Below are 22,606 nucleotides of genomic sequence, written 5' to 3' on the forward strand. Positions count from 1 at the left end.
TTATTCTTTTCACCAATTCAGTCACGACGAAGCTTTAAATGTATTTTTAGGAGAACAAAAATGATTGACAGCAGTAGTGTTATTGAACTTATCTTAGCCTCATGGATGTGGTTTGGAAAGGAAGAATGAATTGGAAGAAGTGATAAAAAAAAAAAAAAAAAAAAAAATCTAAGTTTAAACTTGTGGTTTTAGAAGGAAAGTTTAAATCTGAATAGTGTGCAGTTATATCAAATGCTTTTAAATTAATTTTTATATCAGCAACCATGGTTCTTGTCATTGAAGCACATGCTTGCAATGTGAATGTGAATTTGATGAGGCACTCGTGTTAAGCGACTTCTACTACAGGCAATTTCGTAGCGATACAGAATACTATTATTAACGGGGAAGACGCCGAAAAAATTGATAGTGTAGAACTGTATGTAGCTAATGAAAAGAAGAAAATGGTCTGTGTTGCAATTTCTACTATGTGGAGGTTTAATTTAGAAAAAGGTCTTTGTTGCAATTTAACCTAACGGTGGTTGGTTGTGGTATATAAGGAAACACTATTCTAGGATGCATGATTTTCAATTTGAATACTTTTCCAATTATGGTTTGTTTTTATCAAGTTTCTAAAGAATAATCGCCAAATTATTTATATCAGAATTACTTTTATTTTAATCCATAATAAACAGGTCATATTGCTATAGAATTTTAACATGAAAATGCATCTTACAAGCAAGTGTTCAATTTATTTAAGGAAAAAATTGAACTGTTTTTTTTTTATGGGAGGAGGGACTGACAAATAGTTACTACAACGGCTACAAATAATTGCTGGAAAGTAAAGTGAAGGCGATAATGGTTTGATGTTCCTTCAATGAGAGTAAGGTTCTTTCTTATTAAACAAGTATAACAATTTTTTTTTTTTGAAAAAAAGGAAAACATTTCCACAGGTGACACACAGCTGGTTCAATGGCTAGAACCACGATACATAATTGAAGACATGGCCAGTAGTATATGTTGGGGTATACTACAATTTTTGTGTTCATGTGTTAAACAATGGCACGGTCACAGGCCAGATGGATTTAAAATTAAATAAATGTGCACCAAATCTTTCAAGTGCAAGTTTGGGTATAGAAGTCGAGCATAACAAATTGCTTTAACTAATATATTCATTTGAGATGTCATATATACATGAAAATCCACCAACATTATAACAACAACAATAAAATCCACCAACCAGAAGTTAAAACTTACATGCTACACTACAGCAAAGTATTGTACAACCTATGTCGAATCTTATGATCTGAGAACCGTCAAATGCTCATTTTAAATGTCAGTAATCTAAAATTGGTGCCCTCAAATCTAAGCTCGAATTTCAAATGCCAATCTTTCGAGTCCTATCAAAATCATTTGTAATCACCAGTGCTTCTACTCCATTATTACAGCAAAGGCCATGCTTTGCTTAACAGAGCATGGCATGGTTTCCATACCATACTAAACTATGTATATTGACCACACTAACCCAACATAAATATAAAGAGATATAACCTCTGCCAAAATTAACAAAATCATGTTGCTCCAGAGCTGGCTGTGGCCCCACTACCATCTCTAAGCCCTTGAATGCACATATGCAAATTTCTTTGCACACTATCTGCAACCAGTTTCAACCTACCTTGACTTACATCGGCTGCTGAGCTCGCACTAACCTCTACTGTCCGTGCCACCCTCTGTTTGCATTTCTCCCAATCATCAACACGCGACCAACATGCCCTACCACCGTGGCTACCACTCATGCCAAGAAAGGATACATTAAGACTTTCACCAAATGAATATCTCAACCTTACTGAAACACAGTAAGGCAACCAGGCAGCACCACCAGCAGCATTGACGTGCGGGATGTGGGCAGAATCAAGAACAACAGTAAGTGCAAAATCAACAGAATTATGCAGACGATCATAATGGATGTTGCTTCTAAATGCAGATGAGCTCTCCGAATTCTCGTCCGCGTTCAACCCAGCATGATTTTCAAGACATAATTCAATTCGCGGTTTTTGAGCTGAAACAACATCTCCAACTTGAGCCTGAGATAATCCCTTCTTCCAAGCAATTAGTTTCAAGAATTCTCTCAAAACTGGTATGGGTAAGGTGAGCATGGTTATGAACGAAGCAACACGTGAAGCATCATAGGGCTCGGATGCCACCCGACGGCTGAAGTAGTCGCATATTTCACTTATTTCAGATGGACTGAGTTCCTCTGGTGCAGGATTGGAATTTTGTTGCTGCTGCTGCTGTTGGTGGTGAAAGCGTTTTACACTTAACACCTGCAGAAGAAGCTGAACTCTGTGGACACTAACAGCAAATACATATCCCCTGCAGAAAGATGAAAAGACAGATACTCTTAATAAATAATTGGTAGGCAAGAGGGATGCTGAATCAACTGAAAGCTGGACATGTTGTAATCAAAACTAAGGGGACAAGATCGAACTTGTACAAATAATAAAGGATCAAAATTATTATTTTTAGCCAACTATAACTTTACAAGTCATAAAGTATCAATATGAACAACCATTGACATGGAGAAGTTAATTTGATGTATCATGTTCAAACTAAAGTTAACAAAAAAAAAGGACTTACCCAACAAAAAAACGCAATGCAGGCTGCTCAGGGTCCAAGTTCAAAAGGGCACCTTCATTGTCCTTCAAGATGGATCCTAGGATCTCTTTCAAAAGATCTGGTAACTGGGCAAATAGCCATAGCACTCCAAGATACTTGAGAATGCCTCTCAAAACCTTTTTAAGGGCAACAAGAGGAACCCAACCACCTCCATATCCTCCGTCGTCACCGAGGCCGATAATGGCTGTGTTCAACTCACCTCTGACATGTGCCGGGACAACTGTTCCAGGTGGCCTTCGAAGAGGTACAGCTGATGTCATCAAAGCTAAGTTTGAAGAGCCTGCTAAAGCGTTTCCCATACGGTTTAAACTAGCTACTTGGTTTCCTGTCCTAGACATTGCGGCAGAGTTTATTCTGTTCCCGTTTGCAGCCATTAACTGGGTCCCTGAATTTGGATTTGGACTGTTTGAACTGGTTAGCCCACCTGCCTGTTGTCCTGTAAAACTAGGATCTAATCCATTCAATTCCTGGGCCACATGTTCCATGATAAAAGGCCGAAACTGGGGGCATGGTAATGATCCTCCAGAAGGACGGCCCTCTTTAGGAGGTGTGGCAGGTTGCAACCACACCTGATCTCCTGCAAAGCAACGCATATCAACTGCAAACTGTTTCCGGTACATAATTCGTATCCAGTAAGGACCACGGAGCACGACAGAGACATCAAATGGCAAAAGTGAACTTGGAACAATGCCTGGGCCAGTACGGCCAGCAGCAGCTAACATTGAAAGAGTTTGGTTAGAGATACCACTAGCATTAGAAACAGAAGTATTTGCTCCAAGACCAGAAGCAGGCTGACCAACATTAGTGGCTGAAGTTGAACTACCAAGAAGTCCTTGTGATGATGTATAACCGGTCTGTTTGGGGAAAGAAGATAAAGTGGCTGCGACGCCCGGAACAGGACCAGCTCGTGCTGGCCTGGTTGCCGCTGCGAGAGCATGCAATGGCCCTGCAGTCAGCCGAATGCAATCCAGAAGCGATGAAACTTCAGCTCCATTTATGAAGTCTTCTAAAAACTGTACAGAATACAAGCAATGTAGTAAATATATAGGCCTGGGATTTTTTTGGGATTAGTCGGGAATCACATTGGACAATAATTCATAAACCTATTATATACAAAAGACAACTTTCCATAAAGTGACTGGTTTCTTATTACTATATAAGTTATTACCATTTACCACTGAAATATCACAAATAAAATTGCATCAAGCTGATATCAGCCAACATAACCATAAAAAACTGATGTACTGCACATTCTAGTTTATACTGCATAAACAGGTCAACAGGTGAACATTTTCCATGGTAGTTTAGCCAAAAAGGTAGTATAAATATGCAGAGTAAGCATGAAATGGGTACAGTCAAAGGAGAACAATACCTTGAAGGATCGTGGATATTGAATCTGGTGAAAGGGGGGTTAACACAAGAAAAATGGGGTAGGGTGAGTTGGGAGGGAAGAAACAATCATGACGGATTATTGTGGCATTCATAAACTCTTATAATTTAACATAATCTGAAGCATGATAGAAAAATATGAGTATCTATTAATGGCACAAGGAATACAATTTTTTGGGGGGAAACTGGGGACAGCAGCAATCAAATAGCAATCAGTTGAAGCAAAATTAACAAACCTTGGTATGAGGCCAAAGTTGATCAGGAGATACATGCATTGTGCAACCCTCTTTACCGGATTCCCACTCAACAACAAAACGAGCAAGAACACCTGAACCAAAGCTAAACCACAAGCTCATCAGTCCAACTGCCTCAATTCTAAATGCCCTTCTCATCTGTAGTTTGTCTGCGGTATCTGAAGCAGTCTTGACACCGGATATTTTGACATCAGAATTTGTAAGGAACTCTTCTGACTTCTCATCTGCTCGTATGCCAAGCAATTTCCGCATGCCAATGGAAAATGTTCTAGCATTGGCAAGCCTTTGTATATCAGCCACTAATTTCTTTATGCTATCTTTCTCAACAGATTGATAACTCAAAACAACACCATCTGGATCATAATGTATATGTGAATCTATATCAGATGTATTAGCAATTCGAACACCAGAACCCCATGGTGTGTTACTACTACCTTTCTGAAGCTCCCATAAATCCCTGAAATGCTGATCATCGATTTTAACATCCCAATACATACAACCAGGTCTGCCAAGCCGTAAAAATATATGTTGCCATGAATCACCTCTGGCAAATGGAAGTCGAAACCAAATGTTAGAGGATACCCTTCGTAAACCCACTTCTTCAACATATGATATCTCTAATGCATCCATCTGGCTGGTTAACCTAGCATGTTTAATGCATAGTGAACTATGCCTGACCACATGAAGAAGAGCCGCTACATAAATGCTAGAAGGAGCATTTCCCTTATTTGCTTCTGCAATTAAACTTCCATAACTGCACCCTTCAGCTTTAGGAATTATTTCTGGGGTTATACTGCTTTGTGGCAAAGCCAATTGAGAGCCACATGCATCTGAAATCTTTCTTCTCTTGCAGATTCCTTGATTTTTGACAAACTCTTGAAGAGATGGAATCAAATTTAACATATCTGATGCCGTTCGCTTACGAGATTTTTTATCTTGTTCGGAGATAACATCTTCGCTAGTGCTAAAGTTAACTGTGTCCAGTCCCTGGGCTGCAAACATTCAATTTGCTAGAGTCATATATGGTTTAAAGAAAGGTAGAAAATTTTAACAGCATGGGTATACTAGATGAATACACAAAGAAAGTATCTTACATACGGGAGTTGTGGCACATGAACTAGATCCGTTAGGTCTCGAACTAGGTGCGGACATTCGAGAGTTAATCGGCCGGGAAGGAGATAATAGAGATGAACGACTTCCAGATAAAGCATCATTAGCAGTGTCTTCATCCATTGGAGTAGAGGAACTAATGTCAACTGAATGCGGAGATTTAACAGAAGCCAAATCCTGTTCAGACTTTGAGGCAGATAGCTTTTTCCCAACAGCGCTCCTTCCATGTCCAGTGGGAATTGAGCCAACAGAACTGGATTGAACTGGACCCATCACATTGCCTGATGAGAACAGGGAACTATTATAGTGGATATTTCCAGCCTTTAAACTCTGACTGTTCATTGGGAGAGAACCATAATGAGAAGGAAGTGATGAATTCAACGGTGAAGAAATATTTTGAACAGGGAATGGTGGCGCAGAAGACCCTTTCTCGAGTCCAAAAACATCGTCAACCAGTGATGAAAAACCTGATGGATGATGGCCTCTAGCAGTGTGCATGGAATTCTGAAGGCGGATATCAGAATAGAGCCCATGCCCAGACATTTGATTTGGACAGGCAGCATTGGGCAAAATGGAATGTAACTTTTCCCAGTCCACCAGGCTTAAATTCATTTCATCTTCAAGCACCTGCATCTGTGCTATATCAATTTTCTTGAACCGCAGCACCTGATTAAGGTCACCAAATATTTTGTCTTTTCCAGATGGATCTGGTTCAGTCTCTAACAACTTAAACAAGGGTTTAAAATTTTTATCAAGTTGCATAAGCAAGAAGTAAGAGCTCCCACAGTCTGGAAATCCCATCATCAGCACAGTTGAACCATTCAACAAGGTTTTGGGTGTTTTGACTGTGTTCAATCCATGCTCATAAACCTGCAAGGGTGGCCCATAATCCATAAGTCTTAGGGAAGCTGGTGATCTGAATAAAAGTAAGCTAAAAGACAGTCCAAACTGATTTAGAGATTTTTCTTTGAAACACAAATGGAGAGAGTAACAAGAAAATATACCTCAAGGCCCAAAACCCTTCCAATAGATGCAAATAAGTGCAACATACTTTTGCTTCTCAAGCTTAGGAAGACTTCAGCTGCAGTCATAGATCCCTGATTTAAAGCTTCTTCACATTCTAACAAGGCAGAAGAAACAACTATATTTTGTGATGATTGAAGAAGGAATCGGCCATTCCTGAATAAAAAACAGGGAAATTGGTTTGAAAATGCCTAGATTAAAATGCAAGAGATTAGGTAAAAAAAACAAGTGAGTGAAATAAGGTACCTGATACTAATTCCAAGAGTAAAAAAAGAAGAGCCATAAGCACGCACGCGCAGTACCTCGTTCCCCTCAGAATCCTTATCGCATCTCTTATTATCCTTCTACAGACAGAACATATCTTTATTTTAAAACCCATCAAGATTAAATAAAGGTATGCATAAGATTACCCACAGAAAATCCATAAGGTGCCATAAATGAAAACATAAAATTGCAACAGCAGTTAGCATGGCATAGATTATTGGTCAAGTGGTGAACAGTATTGCACTGAAAAACGCGTGCATATCAACAAAGTAAACCCCAAACCATTGGCTGGTAATGCAGAAATAAGATTAGTATAATTTTAGCCAGGACTGGTAGAACCTGTTTTCTTTAAGCCACACAGATACAAGATACCAGATTCACAATTTACAAAACTACAAACATTTCCTGCATGAGCAATTATGAAGCAAAGTAATTGCAACGCTAGTATGCTATAATGCTAAACAAGAAAGAAAATAACAATCTCTAGTAGTGTTCTATGAAACGAAAAGAATGTGAAGTAAAACCTCTAAAACTGTGACAATAAACAAGGACATTAAAAAACCCTCAAAAGAGTCGTATAACAGAAAGCCCAATGCAAATTACCACTTTAAAATTTCTTCAATAAATCTAACCTGTTTATATTCAATATCAGGTTCACCCATATGAGACTGGAGCACAACGTCATCTGCTGTTCTAAAGACCTGAACATTTTTTATCAGTTCTGTTTTAATTTCTAATAGCCGAGTATATCTATTGCAACAAATAGCTCTTAATAGCAGCCTCTCTACATCAATACAATTCTGGTCTAAGAAAAACTCTGCCTCCTTGCCAGTTAACGGATCTATGACAAAGATACTGTGGGTGCACTTTATCTGAAGGTCTGGTCCAGGTTCAATTTTTATAAATGGACAAGCACCTGAATCAGACACACCAGCATTTTTGTCAAAATCTAACCAGTAAATAATTTTTAACCCCGGAGTTCGTAGACCAGACGAATCAGATTCCCCTTCAGGATTCTGCACAGAGCTTGAACTTGCCCCATGACCAGAGCCACCATCAGATATGAGCTCAAACCGAATTGCATCTTTCCATCTTCCCTGTCGAAGGAATTGCACTTGCCTTATTACTGTGTCCATGACAAGTGCAACACACAGCTCGTGAAGAACAGTGTACAATATTGAAAACGGGTTTTCGGCCGCTGCCATTCGTCTCTCTAGATCATCTCCAAGCACATGTCGCCGTAGTTCTTCCAGTTTCACAGTTTTATTTTTTTCACCGACAAGCAGCTCCAAATGCAATATTCTCCACAATGACATGTGTCCTCGGTACCCAAGTGTCAATAAAACCTGAAACTCTCCATTCACCCTAACCATTGCAGTGCCATCGGAAACTTTTATATCAGAAATTTCTTTGGGAAGAGAAACTTCAAGCAATTTGGACCGAACAAGCATGTCCAACTTCTTCAAAGCAGGCTTTTGCTTATCTTCAGTCAAAGCATACTGAGAACCAACATCTTCAATACACTTTGGCAAACGCTCGTAACTCCCCGTGAGAAGAATTTCAATGGCGGATGGAACATCATAAACCGGAGCCCGAGCTTGCTGAAGCCCCTCGTGCATGAAAAACAACGAATCCGCAGCCTGAGTAAAACACATGTCGTGATTCGAAACAGTTGAAGACAGTTGCTGACAGTGCTGTATCAAAGGAACCTGAAAAGCCACAAATTATTAGCAAATCATCACATAAACAATACAAACTTTCTTTCTCTTACTCTTAACACTAATTGTTATCATTATCATAATCATATCATACATGACCAACACAATTTTATTTTTAATTTTTAATAACAAATATTATTAAAAGAAGATTAGGACTCGTAAGAGCCCACCAACACAATCATCGTATCATACATAAATTCATAACATAACAAACACACACATTACATAACAATTAATAATACAATAAACAAATAACAAAGATGAAATTGAATAACATTGGGATTAAAAATAGAAATGAGATGAAAAAATTGACCTGTTGGCACCATTTGGAGAGGACATTGAGACGGATCATACGTTGCTGAGTCTTGGTAAGAAATTTGAGCATGCTAATCTTCTTATCTGAATCGGATAATTCGGTGGACCTGCATTTATCAACAAGTTCTTTAAGTGAATTGTATGAATCTTGAGCGGCACGAGTAACGAGGGTGGACAACTCCACCGTCTGTTGCCCTAACTCCGCAGTAGCCATTGATTTCGATTGTTCAATTCTAGGGTTCTTCTTGATCTGTTAATGCATCGAAATCAAATTAGGGTTTTAGGTCAAAACGACAACGGTTAATTTTTGAACTGTTGTCAATTAGGAGCAAAAGAGAAAGACGAAGAAGAAGAAGAAGAACGCGCTCTTTCGTGATTCCGCACTCTCTCTCTTCTCTCTCTCGCTGTCTCACTCTATCTCTGGGTTTGTGTCTCACGGTGCTCTCTCATGTTTCTCTCTCCTTTTATATATTACTTTATTTGAACAAATACTTGGATTTTCTTACACTTTTTTTTTCTTTTCTTCTCAATGTGTTTTAGAATTTGATTTTAGATTTTAGATTTTGATGTTGATAGCTAAATAGCTAATGTTATTTGGTGCAACTTTTTTATGGAACATGTGTTAAAGAATAGTTTTTTTAGAAGATGTGTTAAAGAATAATTAGTTATTGGTTATATGGTGATCACATTTTTCTGTATGAGTTTACTTGTCTTCGTAGTTCTTTGATTATAACGGTCGTTTCCACGTGATCATGTGTTAGAGGGATATTACTAGGAGAGATAAGGTTAATTTTATGATTTACAGCAGTTTTTGTATTTTTTTTATTGAAGTTTTTTACTATATGAGTTTAATAATCTTTGTTTGTCTAAGATTTGCCATTTTTAACTTGCTAAGTTTGACTTTAAAGTTGTCATCAAACCATTGACAGCATCTGTCAAACGTTGTTGTTGCCCAACTCAACGATTCGATAATAAGGTTTTCTTTTCGACGATGAGTATGTGATCATTAGCGTCCAGAACAATGAATTTAATTACTTGAGTCAGTGTTTTTTCAATGCTAAACGTGAATCGTGGAATCTAAGTAATATTGTTTTTTTTCAATTCAACATATTAACTCCTTACGATCTTCTGAATGTGAGAAAAACACAAGAAGGAGGGTTGAATTGTGTTAGCTTTTTCTTCGTTTTCTCCTAAGCTGAAAACACTAGTCAGAAGCAGATAAAGTTCTACTTCTGAAGTGATGTTCAGGACTAACTTGCAGCGGATAAAAACACACACACACACACACACACACACACAGAGAGAGAGAGAGAGAGAGAGAGAGAGAGAGAGAGAGAGAAGAAAGACACAAAGCAATTATACAGGTTCCTTCCACAAACCGAAAGTAGTCATGTCCCCCTTGCAATTCCAAGGAGAGTTCACTAAAATGTAATATCTGATTACAACTGCTCACTGCTAAATTTAGCAAGAGACATCAAACTGCTCAAGCACAACTGCAAGAGACTTCCTATGCTTCTGAACACAATCAAAAGACTTCTAATGCTCAAGCACAACTGCAAGAGACTTCTATTCAAACAGAATTACAAAGAAAATGTTTGAGGTTGAACACTTGATATACAATCAGTGGTGTTCACAATACAAATCAGATACAGACTCTTAAGACTCTAGAATTTCTAAGATATGAACTTTGAAAAAAGAAATTCTAAGTGAACTTTTGAATGTAGAATAATTTCAGCAGAGTTTTGGCACTTGTAAATTGTTGTTGAGTCCTTGCCAATCTCTAAGTCTTCGCTCCTTTATATACAGGTGTGAAAGAGACGTTGTGAATTGCCAGCACATCAAAATAGAGTCGTTTGAAGCTTTGATCAATCACCAATGATCTTTTGCCTGATATGGTTATTGTCTTGTGAAGGATCAATTTCAAATCCATTCCAATTGTGAAGGAACATCTTTGCAGACATAACTGTTTTTCTTGTCTTGTAGCAGAGACAAAAACAGAGTGGTGGAGGTAGTGGTTGTACACTTCGTACAATTGTACTTTGTCAACGCTCTTTAAGGAACAAGCATCCAATGCCTTCAAATCCTTTCAAAATAGCCATTGCTTCACTCTTCCAATCTTCTGCAATGCTTAGACGAGATTAAATCCATTGAACAACCTTTGAAGCTTTAAGTCTTGCATCTCCTGATGAACTTCAGCTTCTGGAGATATTCAGCTTCTGGAGATCTTCAGCTTCTGATGAGATGCTTCTGATGGACTTGCTTCTGATGACGTCATCACTTCAGGAGCACTGTACTTTAGGAACACTTCTCTTCAGATGCTTCAAGCTTCCTTTTTGTTGATTTCTTATCTCTCTTTTGTTCTTCCAGAACATATTTGAGATGTCAAATTTTTGTCTATGGTCATGTACACTTGAACAAATATTAGCTTATCCAATTGACAATTTTTAATACCTTGTTATCATCAAAACTCTCAAAGGGTAATGTTAAACACATTTTGTTCTAACATCTTCATCTTTATTAAGAACCAAATCCAACTCTATGACTTGTTTTCCTAATGACATTATCGAGCAAACAACCAATTAGAAAAAGAAGTCTTCTAGTTTTGCAAGAAAGTCTTCGTTTGCACGTATTTTGACCGGTGTAGTCAAAATTAATGATTTTCATGAGTTATTAAAAGCAAGATTTTAATTTTATTTGATTATTCAAAATATTTTTTGAAAAGAAAGATCAAACTACAAAGGTTGGTCGGGAGGAATAAAACATTCGGGGGATTCATAGTTCAATATAGTGGGGACAAATTGGTACTAACGCGACATTTGTATGATTGAAAAAAGACAACAATGAGTTATAAAAGGGATATCTATCTATCTATCTATCTATCTCTTTATATATATATATATGTGTGTGTGTGTGTGTGTGTGTGTGTGTGTATTGCTCGATTATGTCTTTTTGCCCTTTCGTTTGAGTCAAGATCTTCTCTACTTTGGATCTCATCCATTTCTTCCATTTGGAGATATAAAGACACAATAAAATTTGTAAATAATTAATGATAATGGAACACACTTGTTGGTAGAACCTATAATTTATTTTTTTGTGTATATCTCTTACCAAATTGCAATCTTCATTTATAAGATAAGATCCAAACTCCTCTCATTTATATGTTTATTTTCAAATTTAGACATTCGTTTTTAATATCATTCCTTAAATAACGTTAGTTTTACGATTTTGGAAACCTTTTTTTATATATTTTTCTAAAATTAATATGAAATTTTTTCCTCACAAGTTTACTCCTCTTTAATGTCTTAAATTCACCACTTTTTACTTGTTATACAACAAATTTGAGGTCAACACCAAGCGTGCTAGACAATTATTAAACAATGTCAAATCTTTCCTCGTTGTTGTTAAACTCGTCAATTCAAATCTTGTGGTTTCCTTATCGGTGATGAGAATATTTGAATCAACATCTTTTTGAGCAATAAATTTAAATTTTTTGACTTAGGTGATCCCCAAACTGACGCTTATTCCTTGTTGAACAAGAATCTTGTAATCCAAGCATCATTATTTGTTTCAATTAAACATATTTGTGATTTTCAACTTTTTTTAGAACCTATCTCGATTATGCGATAACTTGTTTTCTCAATAATTGTGTCAAGGTGACCGGTCAATGAGTTTTTGTAGCTGGCAAACATACAGATTAACACTGACTATTTGATGTTGGTTAATGCTTTCAACTCCAATTTTGTTGTTCTTTGGCCTTTGAGGAACAGTTGGAGTAATTGTATGGTTATGGCTATAATGATTAATTCATCTTGTACTCATATTCATAGGGAGAGAAACTTGGCAACGGATGCGTTGACCAAAAATGGTCAAAGCTTGCCCTTGTTTGCCTCTCAATAGGGGTGAGCAAACGGGTCTGACCCGACCCGAACCTGTGAAAACCGAGTGTAATTAAAGGAGATGGGTCAGTTTGGGTTGGATGGGCGGGTTATACAGGTTAGTATATCAGTTTTGTTTGGGTAGTAGTGGTGCGGTCCGGTTTGAGATACACAAGCCATCTAAACCCGTAACCGTCCGAGTTTACCTGGTATTATTATTTTAATATAATTTCATTTGGAACGGTGCCGTTTTGATGCAGATATTAAACTCAACTTTTACACACCACACCACACTTTCACTCATTCCACCAAAAAACCCTAGAAGCCGCACAAACCATCCTCTCTCCCAAGAACAAACCCTAGCCGTCGGCCACACAAAAACCACCCCGAAAATGGCTGAGATAACACCACACCCACCTTGACTCTCATCTTCATTCATCATCTTTGTTCCTCTACCTTGTTCTCGTTTTTTTCTTCTTCTTTCATTCACGTCTCAATCTCAACCATCATCCCGTTCCAGTTTCGTTTTCGTGATTCACATCTCCAGATTTGTGATTAAGGTAGTTTTTTAGCTTTAAAACTGTTATGTTCATGGGTTTTTGTTGATCCTTTGATTATTCTTTGATTTGTACTAACAGTTTTATTTCATTTTCTTTTTACATGGTTGGTTTGGTTTTTGGATCTTGGTTTTGTTTGTCACTAAAAGGTATGTTATTATCCTCTACTCTATTTGAAGTTCTTTAATAAGATCTATCTATCTAACATTTTTTTTTATTTCTATTTGATATTGTGGATTTTGGTTCAACTGTGAAAAAAGGACAATACAAAGGTATTCTTTTTTCTCCTTTACAGATTGTAGCGTGTTTGGCACGTCTGATTTGGGGTTTTATATTCCATGAAAATGTTGTTCCATTCTGCAATAGTTTGGCACGTCTGATTTGTGCTTCTATATTCAATGAAAATGTCTGTTTTGTGCTTCTATATTCAATGAAAATGTTGTTCCATTATGCATAAAGATTTAATTAATTATGCAATTTAAAGCTCCGGCTTACATGTTAAGGGTTGATTTGAAAAGAAATGAAGTTCAAGTTAACAAATACTAATAGTTTGATATTCGTTTTGCACTTCTTTTTTGTCATGATTGTGTTTTATCAAATTAAACTAGATATGTAAATTCCAATATATGATATGTTGTATTCTAATTGAATAAGGTTCCTTTGTTATAAAAGCTACACTTGCCAAGCTGGCATGTTAGCCCTGATCTATCCTCATTTTCCCTCCTTAATATGTAATTAATGTTAATCAACTCAGTCAACCACTCCCTACATCTCAGCCGTAGATCTCATAACCTTTCATATCTGCTTTTATGGCTGCAATGAATAGTAATTATTACCAATAGAAGACTATGATCATCTAATCTATCCTCATTTTCCCTCCCTAATACGTAATTAATGTTAATCAACTCAGTCAACCACTCCCTACATCTCAGCCGTAGATCTCATAATCTTTCATATCTGCTGTTATGGCTGCAATGAATAATAATTATTACTAATAGAAGACTATGATCATTCACATTTAAAACTTTCAAATCTCACTTACCACCAAAATTAATTAGTGTGCTACTGTTGTTAAATGTCCATGCACGTTATTTTGGTTTTTTCAGAACCAAAACTCTACAAGTGTTATCTTCCTTTAAGACTCTATCCTATATGTTAATAACATGTTATTTTTGTTTAGCAAGGACGGATCCATGCCACTGTTCGTAAATACATGGTGCCAACGATTCAAAAAATGGTTGAAGAAGGAGGAACATATAAGCTAGAGAATGTCATGGTAGGATTTAACGAGGGGAATTACAAACTCTTGCCACACAAGTACAAACTTAACATGATGGGAAATGCGAGATTTACTAAGGTGAATGCAAGCAATGTGCCTCAGAACGTGTTTGAATTCATGTCATTCAAAGACATTTTGATCTTTCAGGAAGAGGATGTGGTTGCTGGTATGAAATCCTACCTTTTAGTTATACGAATTTGTTTTTAGCTGTTTATGTAAATGTTAATGCAAGTTTTTTTTGCTGTAGATGCCCTTGGTCATGTAGTCGAGAAAGATAGTGTAAGAGAAACCGAGAAGAATGGAAGAAAAAGCAAAGTCATTGATGTTAACATCGGCGAAAAAGTTTTCATACCCAGATTATCTCTTTCACCGTCTGATGTTAAAATTCCTTTCAAATTTCAAAGAAGACAATTTCCAATATCTGTTTCATTTGCCATGACAATCAACAAGAGTCAAGGGCAATCACTTAAAAATGTTGGAATTTATTTGCCGAGTCATGTGTTCTCGCATGGTCAGTTGTATGTTGCAATTTCCAGAGTCGCTTCAAAACAAGGTTTGAAAATACTAATCGTTGATGGATATGGAGAGAACACTGATACGACCTCAAATGTTGTTTATCACGAAGTCTTTCGTAATGTATCTTGATGGTTAATGTTCAAACCTTTTTGTTATGTATGCTACCAATTCATTTTGTTGCTATTGTTGTCTTAGAAGGGAACATATTTTTAAATTGTTATAAAACTTCTATTAACTATATATGTTTACATTATTACGACTGATTCGATTAACTTCTACGTGGTATGACCCGTGCGGTAGCACAGGTCAAGAGGCTAGTTTGTAATAATGCTTATCAGTCTATCTAATTGAATAAGGTTTTTATTTGTAATAATGTTTATTTGTCTAACAAATTGTTCTTTGATTTGCATTTACATGTTTTAAACTTTGGTTATTCTTGAAAAAAAGAACTTCCAAAGTTATTATGGAGCAAGGAAGACAAGGACTTACAGGGAAAGGTGGCAGTAGCTTTCAAGAAAGGTAAGGACTTATGGAGCAAGGTGGTAGTAGCTTGTAAGGACAAAGGCAAGGAGGAATACAAGATGGCATTGGCTTGCATGGTAAGGAGATGACTCTTTAATTTAACTCTTCTACTTGTATTCTTTTTAAATTAACTTTTCAACTTGTATTTTTTTTTTAATTTAAAATTTGTCAACTTCCAAACTTTCTTCATTTCCATAAACAAAGTAAGATTATTTTTGTTTTTGCTTATGTATTTTCCAAAACTAAACTCTTTCTACTTGTATTTTTTAAAATTAACTTTTCAACTTGTATTCTTTTTAATTTAATTTTTTTTAACTTTCAGTCTTTCTTCATTTCCATCAACAAAGTAAGATTATTCTTGTTTTTCCTTATATACTTTCTAAAACTGAACTCTTTCTATTTATGTGTTTGCTCATTGTTGCTTATAGTTTTATCAAGATCACGCTTGTGAGTTTGACTTGCTTTGGCCAGACAATACTATGTTAATTTGGCCTAGACTTAATTATTATGCTCTAAATATTTAGTATTTATTGTTAGAGCATGTGAAATTGAAAGCTATTTTTTATTCACTCTCTAGATTTCTTTTAAGAAAATGTATAATGAAAAAATATTTTTTAGATATGGCCAGAAAAATAAAGATATCTGCCCAACAAAATATTAAACTAGCATTTTTATGAAAATAAAATGATTTTAATCAATCGGGCCACAATTTTTTAAGTCCAGAAATGGCCCAATCCGTATCACCCGATTCGACCCATCCGAAGTACCCGAAAACCCGAAATCCGACTAACCCGTTTTTAACATCAGTCGAAAATGGGGCATATTGTGTAATCCGCGGTTTAGCCTGGATTGGGCTTTTGGGCCTGAACTCGCCCGGACCCGCCGTTTGTCCACCCCTAGAGAGCCTCTCAATATTAGAGTAATTCTTCTCTTTTTCTTGCTCCCTTTCTCTCGAGAGATAACACTCGTTTGCCTTTCCCGAGGAAAACATTTATGTAATCTTGTTTTGTCAAGGGTACAGGTTCCCTCCCGGTGTATTGATATTTTGTGCTTTGATAAAAAAAAATGATTTTTTTTTCTTCACACGTATTATATAATTAAATCATATTAACTAATTTTGTTTAATTTATTTTCAATTGATAATAAGTGGATGATCGGTTTAATCATTGTTAAGATGTTGTGAGATCATTGCATCAATTCAAAAAGCAAATATGTTGTAGTGCTCGCCAGAAGAAAAAAATCAACAATAAAATTGTCTGATATTCATTTTTCCTTCCAATTGCAATGCTTTTTTTTTCTTTCTTTCCCTGACCTTTTTGCTCTTTTTGTTGGTTTTGTCTCCCATCCAATTTTACTTTACTAATTGTTAAATATGTTTTTGGTCCCTATAAATATATCAAATATTTGTTTTAGTTCATTTAAAAAATGTCTTCAACTTTTAGTCCCTATAAAAATTTCAATCACTACTTTTAGTCCCTATTCTGAAGTCAAATATTGTTTTTTTTAAATTGTGCAGAAACGTGTAAAATATTGTAAATATCTCTTCCAAAAAAATAGAATTTTTTAATAAAACATAAATTAAATATAAATTTTAACTGCAAAAAATATAAAAATTCATATTTAATTCATGTTTTGTTAAAAAAATTATAATTTTTTTGGAAGAAACTTTTATAATATTATAAATTTTTCTGTAAAATTTTATTTAAAAATATGAATTCTGCATATGAGTGTGCTTAAAAAAGGAGGGACAACAGTGAAGACGGAAATTTTTTGGAGGATTAAAAGTCGAATAATTTTTTTAGAGGTATTAAAACAAAAAACTGACATATTTATAGAGACCAAAAACATTATTTAACCCTAATAAAAAAAGAGATATACCATGGTAAAAGAGAAGTCCACAATACAACTAATATAAAAATAAAATTTGATGTTTTAGAAAAAGGCCCTAATGGTATGACCGGGGAGGATCTGGTTAGTTTATTACTATTTTTTCAACTATACCATTTATTATTAGGCTTAATAGCAGTTTTAGCCCCCTAAGAAAAAAACTACAAAACCGCCTCCTAAGTTTTGTGCCTGTGGCAGTTTTGGCCTCCAAAGCCAATTTTGACTTGGTCTACGCTGACGTGGCACCCTGAGTGAGGTGCCACGTGTTATTTTTTTTATTTTTTATTTCTGCCTTGGGGGGCCAAAACTGCTACAGTTGCAAAAGTTAGGGGCGGTTTTGTAGTTTTTTTCTTAGGGGGCCAAAATCGCAACTTCGTGAAAGTTAGGGGGCGAAAACTGCTATTAAGCCATATTATTACTACCAATTGTCTTATAAAATAGAAAATCGACACCGAGTACATTTATACATAAATGATAATTTAATAATAAATTTATATTTTTCAGATTAATTTATTACTCCAACATTTTTTTAAATATTTGTAATTTTTGTAAACTATTTATGTATTAAAGAACAAAGAGAGTAACTGTTTACATCTCAACTATCAAGTTCAATCTCTTTTTTACTAATAACTTTATCATTTTTGTTCTCTTGTATTTAAAGGTGAAGATGTAACAATTAAAAAATAAAGAGAGAATTCAAATGAAGAGAGTCCATTTTCATAATGTTTGAAATTTCTATGCTGGTAGTATTAAACTTAGCTAGTGTTAAGCATGATGCAACACATTAGACAGCAGGGCCGTTCCGATAAAATCGGAGGCCATGGTCAAATATTTAATTGAGGTCCCTAATGAAAAAACAATTTTTTTTAAGTAATAGTAATCATCTATTTAAGTTGTAATGACCTAATAGTTGTGTATGTAATTAATTTTTTTATATTTGGTCCAAATCACGTAAATGCTCGGAATTGAACCTTAAAACTAAAGACTCAAGTGCATTCAATTTTACCACCAAACCATTACAAAGTGTCTATTGATTTTTTTTATTTTATTATATATATTTATGACTTTTGGATACTATATTAGAAAGAAAATAAAAAATTGAAGCTCCTAAAATTGCGAGGTCCGGCACCGTATGTAACACCCATACTAGACGTATCTAGAAAGCCTAGCATGTGCGTTAAATTGATACTGGATACATTAAAAATATACAACATAAAATTTTACCGAATGAATAATATTTACATCAAGTCACGTTCGTATAAATCATAATACAATACAACTCATCCATACATAAAAATACATCCTCGATGTCCATAACGTCCTGCAGCTTTACGAACGAACCCCTGAAGTAATATCCATCCGGCTACGAACATGCATAATCATCCTGCTTATCTGAAACAAATAAGGATTGGGATGAGACATAATGTCTCAGTGAGTTCCCCTAAATCCTAGGCTATAGGCAACCTCAAGGGGAAACCTACGGTCACCACGTGTCTACATTACAACCTGACGGTTGATTATACGTGTGTGGGGACTTGCATACTTAGACGGTAGTGCATGCTAGAGCTGTCATAATCATATCTTACTTGTTAAAGGCTTCTCATCTATACATGTCATGGCGGTTGAGGGAACCTAAACCGCATTGCCAAGTGTACGCTTTACGTAACAAGGCCTAAACATAAATAACATAGCATATTCATGACAAGATTCTAAACCGGACGATTAGGGAAACCTAAGGTCGTCATGGGCATAGCTTTCTTTACTTGTTCTATACATACCTTGCTCTCGTCTAATAGCAATTCATGCTCTTTTTCTTGTTCTTAAACATAATCATACATGGGCTCGATCATGAGCATAAACATAACATAATCATAATCATGAGAAACATAATCGTGTCTAAGTTCATTCATTAGGTTAGCGTTGAACAAACAATTATTATCTTGATTCATTTTACGGATAGTCCTGGGTGGAGTAACCCCGAGATCAATCCCATACATGACCGATGTACGTACATCGGACTCCCTCGGTGTCGTGCGGGTCCCTTGCGGCTTGAACCGTTCCCCTTAGGTCAAGAACCTCCCGTATCCCCCTGGCGTGGATAACAAGAGACACGAACACCTACGTCTTGTTTACTCAGTGACATGCGGGTCCCTTACGACTTGAATCGTTCTCATTACGAGAACCCCTTGTATCCCCCTGACGTGGATATCAAGAGACATGTCACCTACACTTATTAATCATGGTCTTGTCGTGCATATAACTTAAACATATACATACTTGCTTGTTTACCTCGGAACCTTGATCGATCCGATTAGTGGTAACTTATACTTGTTCATAACATGGTGGAGAGAAATAACTTATCAATCCACAACTTACATACTAGCTAAGTCATTCTAGCTCATGTGCGAAGAGATTATCATTCGCATCTTACTTACATATTTATTCATAATCCTATACTTGACATACTTAGTGATTTATGTTATCTTGCTAGTTCTCAACAACTATGTCGAAGCTCTACATTCATGCCCTTTTCTTAAATCATGCTACCCTAGTAATATCGGCTTAAACTCTCTTGATTCACTCTTGTCATTCATGTTAAGATTGCCATGATTTTCATTTCAAGAATCGTTTGATGTTATGTGCATTGCTTAGATGTTGTTTTAGGGTTATAAAGTTATAAAACGTTGAAAGAAAGGCTTCGGAATGCACCACCGACCCTAGGATGGACCAACAAGCCAAAGCATGTTGGCCAAAACCAGAGGGCTGCGCTAATAGCTCAGCTGGGGCGTGGCTCATCCTGAAGAATTTCGCTATTAGCGTAGATTTCGCTAATAGCGTAGTTCTTCGGGTCTGTGGTACAAAATTTTCAGTTTTAACCCAAAACTTGTTCAGTTTGATCCTGCAATGCACCATAATCATTCAGCAACATATACATATACATTTATAAACATATTTCATGGCAATTTAACATCAAATCAACAAGAATTTATCAAAAGTCCATTAGGGTCCTAAACCTCTCATAAACATAAATCAATGCTTTCTAACATGAATTTACACAACCAATGGAAGGTAAACTATCTATGGAACTCACATAACATGTTCCTTGCAATTTCCAAGCATCAACCCTAGCTTTGATCAATTCTTGATCCTTAGTTCTTTTCACCAAACCATGCTTAATCCTTTCCCCCTCTTGTTTCTTGCTTGCTAAGTTACCATAATCCATGCTTAATCATGTTTTGAAGGAAGTTTGGATGATTAAGAGAGGAGAGGGAGGCGCAAATCTAGAGAGAAGGAGGAGAGAAATGTTTTTCCAAAACCTAGAGAGAGAAGTGAAATGGGAAAATGAATATTTTGGAACCAAACTTGCTTATATACTCCCTTGTGCGAGTTTACTTAAATGCCCTTCGTCTCAGTCGTGTTTACCTGACACTGATACACAAGTCCATATTTGACTGATATCACATAATATTAGCTTCCCTCGTACTTAACATTTTCGTCATACTTGCTTTCCATGAATCTTAGTCCTCTGATACATTTAAACAGGTAAAATTTCCATTAGCTGACGAGCGGGATATTACACCGTAGCTCACCTTGCGCTTGCTGAGGGCCGGGCCTGTTAGACATATAACTTGGTTTATTAAGCACTTCGGATCCATTTTGATTGACTTATTTTTTAGCTTAAAAAAAATACCATATGTAAATAAATAAATTTTATTTTAATTTATAAGTTCTCATTAACAAAAGTTGTATCTTCATAAATTATTTTTTCATAAACTATCTTAACAAACTTATAAATAATACGCAAAAACTTGTTTATTTACATTAACTTTTTTATAAACTCGAAAACAAATCAATACAAACGGGCCCTTAACCAATAGAACACTCTTAGCCGCCACCATTATATCTTACTAGTTCTCTTAGACCCGTCATCTAATATTTATAACCCCACATGCATTTATCGATAAATTAATTGGATATATATCCAAAATCACACAAGTATTGCCTCACACTCTCATCATCAAATAGCTAGCCGCCGCATGCACATGGGTATATGTCAATGGAAAATGATGGTTACCTATTTTTCTATATAAACAGAGAAACAAACACGGGAAAATATCAAATTGTATTAGATTAGACATGGGAAAATTTGGAGTAAGCCTAGCGGTATTAACATTGGTGTGTTTGACTGCAACAACAGTTGCAGAACAATGCGGTAAACAAGCTGGAGGAAAAACATGTCCAAACAACCTTTGTTGCAGCCAATACGGTTGGTGTGGTACCACAGATGAATACTGTGGTCCGAACTGTCAGAGTAATTGTCATGGCAGTAGTGGTGGTGGTGAAAGTGCTTCTAATGTTCGTGCTACTTATCATTACTATCAACCAGAGCAACATGGATGGGACTTAAACGCTGTAAGTGCTTATTGTTCAACTTGGGATGCAAGCAAACCTTACTCATGGCGTAGCAAGTATGGTTGGACTGCTTTTTGTGGCCCTGTTGGACCTCGTGGTCAAGCTTCTTGTGGAAAGTGTCTCAGGGTACGTAAGAACTAATTAGAACCAATTCTATTCCTTTTTATCTATATTTACTCTAATGTTTTAAAAATAGGTGAGATCTTTGTGATATCTTCAGATCATATATAGTTCAATTGATTATTAAATCATGATTTTTAGTTTCATATTCAGATCATGAATTGATGTAGTTGAATGTAAATGTGATGATGCAGGTGACAAATTCAGGGACGGGAGCACAGGAAACAGTGAGAATTGTAGATCAATGCAGCAATGGAGGGTTGGATTTGGACGTAGGAGTGTTTAACAGAATCGACACAGATGGCAGAGGATACCAACAGGGACATCTTATTGTAAGCTATCAGTTTGTGGATTGTGGGAATGAGCTAGACATGACCAATCCTCTGTTCTCCATCATTGATGCTGAACAATAAACTCCAATCTGCTTCCTCTGCCTCAGTGCTGTAGTAATTAATAAGTGGTTGTGTTTGTAACAAAGGTTCTTTCTGTTTCGAAAGACAAGTATTCGAACGTGCTCTGAATAAATTAAACTACACTTATGTTATCTGTAAGACATGAAATTTACATGATCATTATCTTAGATCTCTATTTATGACTATGTACATGGTCTATCTTTGAATCAAAATTGCCTGTTATATTGTTGACTAGAATATTCCAACCATAAAAGTGGTCTGATGTGATGGAGCTCCGGTGGGATCACGGTGCGGCCTCA

At 36.1% G+C, this 22,606-nt stretch overlaps 3 protein-coding genes across 4 annotated transcripts; 2 read left to right on the forward strand and 1 right to left on the reverse strand.

The window, feature by feature from the left end:
- Positions 1–1,108: 1,108 nt before the first annotated feature.
- SWP (RNA polymerase II transcription mediator) lies at positions 1,109–9,165 on the reverse strand. Of its 2 annotated transcripts, none has more exons than XM_085725532.1 (8): positions 8,724–9,165; positions 7,325–8,401; positions 6,675–6,769; positions 6,410–6,584; positions 5,390–6,275; positions 4,278–5,287; positions 2,614–3,665; positions 1,109–2,349 (listed from the first exon to the last, which is right to left on the reverse strand). In XM_085725532.1, exons 1-8 carry the CDS (start codon positions 8,937–8,939, stop codon positions 1,548–1,550), a joined length of 5,313 nt encoding a protein of 1,770 aa, XP_085581658.1. In that variant the 5' UTR covers positions 8,940–9,165; the 3' UTR covers positions 1,109–1,547. The 2 variants fall into 2 exon arrangements, with proteins under 2 accessions (XP_085581658.1, XP_085581657.1); XM_085725531.1 differs by having other exon boundaries at positions 6,675–6,772.
- Positions 9,166–14,342: 5,177 nt separating this feature from the next.
- Positions 14,343–15,185, forward strand: LOC146911532 (uncharacterized). Its single transcript, XM_085729698.1, has 2 exons — positions 14,343–14,602; positions 14,684–15,185. The coding sequence occupies exons 1-2, from the start codon at positions 14,371–14,373 to the stop codon at positions 15,079–15,081; spliced, it is 630 nt and encodes a 209-aa protein (XP_085585824.1). The 5' UTR covers positions 14,343–14,370; the 3' UTR covers positions 15,082–15,185.
- A 6,294-nt stretch (positions 15,186–21,479) lies between these two features.
- PR4 (pathogenesis-related 4) lies at positions 21,480–22,538 on the forward strand. The gene is made up of 2 exons (XM_085730158.1): positions 21,480–21,900; positions 22,089–22,538. Exons 1-2 carry the CDS (start codon positions 21,499–21,501, stop codon positions 22,305–22,307), a joined length of 621 nt encoding a protein of 206 aa, XP_085586284.1. The 5' UTR covers positions 21,480–21,498; the 3' UTR covers positions 22,308–22,538.
- The last annotated feature ends 68 nt before the right edge of the window (positions 22,539–22,606 follow it).

Source organism: Medicago sativa, chromosome 7, assembly GCF_051527215.1.
Source record: "Medicago sativa cultivar Bolivia chromosome 7, Bolivia_mono, whole genome shotgun sequence".
NCBI classification, from domain to species: Eukaryota; Viridiplantae; Streptophyta; class Magnoliopsida; order Fabales; family Fabaceae; genus Medicago; species Medicago sativa.

Bases quoted from the DNA above. Each gene is read 5' to 3' on its own strand.
- SWP (XM_085725531.1), bottom strand. From the start codon at position 8,939: ATGGCTACTGCGGAGTTAGGGCAACAGACGGTGGAGTTGTCCACCCTC. The intron at 8,402-8,723 runs GTCAATTTTTTC...GTGGCTTTTCAG, and splicing joins TCTCCAAATGGTGCCAACAG to GTTCCTTTGATACAGCACTG. The intron at 6,773-7,324 runs GTTAGATTTATT...TTCTGTCTGTAG, and splicing joins CTGATATTGAATATAAACAG to AAGGATAATAAGAGATGCGA.
- LOC146911532 (XM_085729698.1), top strand. From the start codon at position 14,371: ATGGTGCCAACGATTCAAAAAATGGTTGAAGAAGGAGGAACATATAAG. The intron at 14,603-14,683 runs GTATGAAATCCT...TTTTTGCTGTAG, and splicing joins GGAAGAGGATGTGGTTGCTG to ATGCCCTTGGTCATGTAGTC.
- PR4 (XM_085730158.1), top strand. From the start codon at position 21,499: ATGGGAAAATTTGGAGTAAGCCTAGCGGTATTAACATTGGTGTGTTTG. The intron at 21,901-22,088 runs GTACGTAAGAAC...GTGATGATGCAG, and splicing joins CTTGTGGAAAGTGTCTCAGG to GTGACAAATTCAGGGACGGG.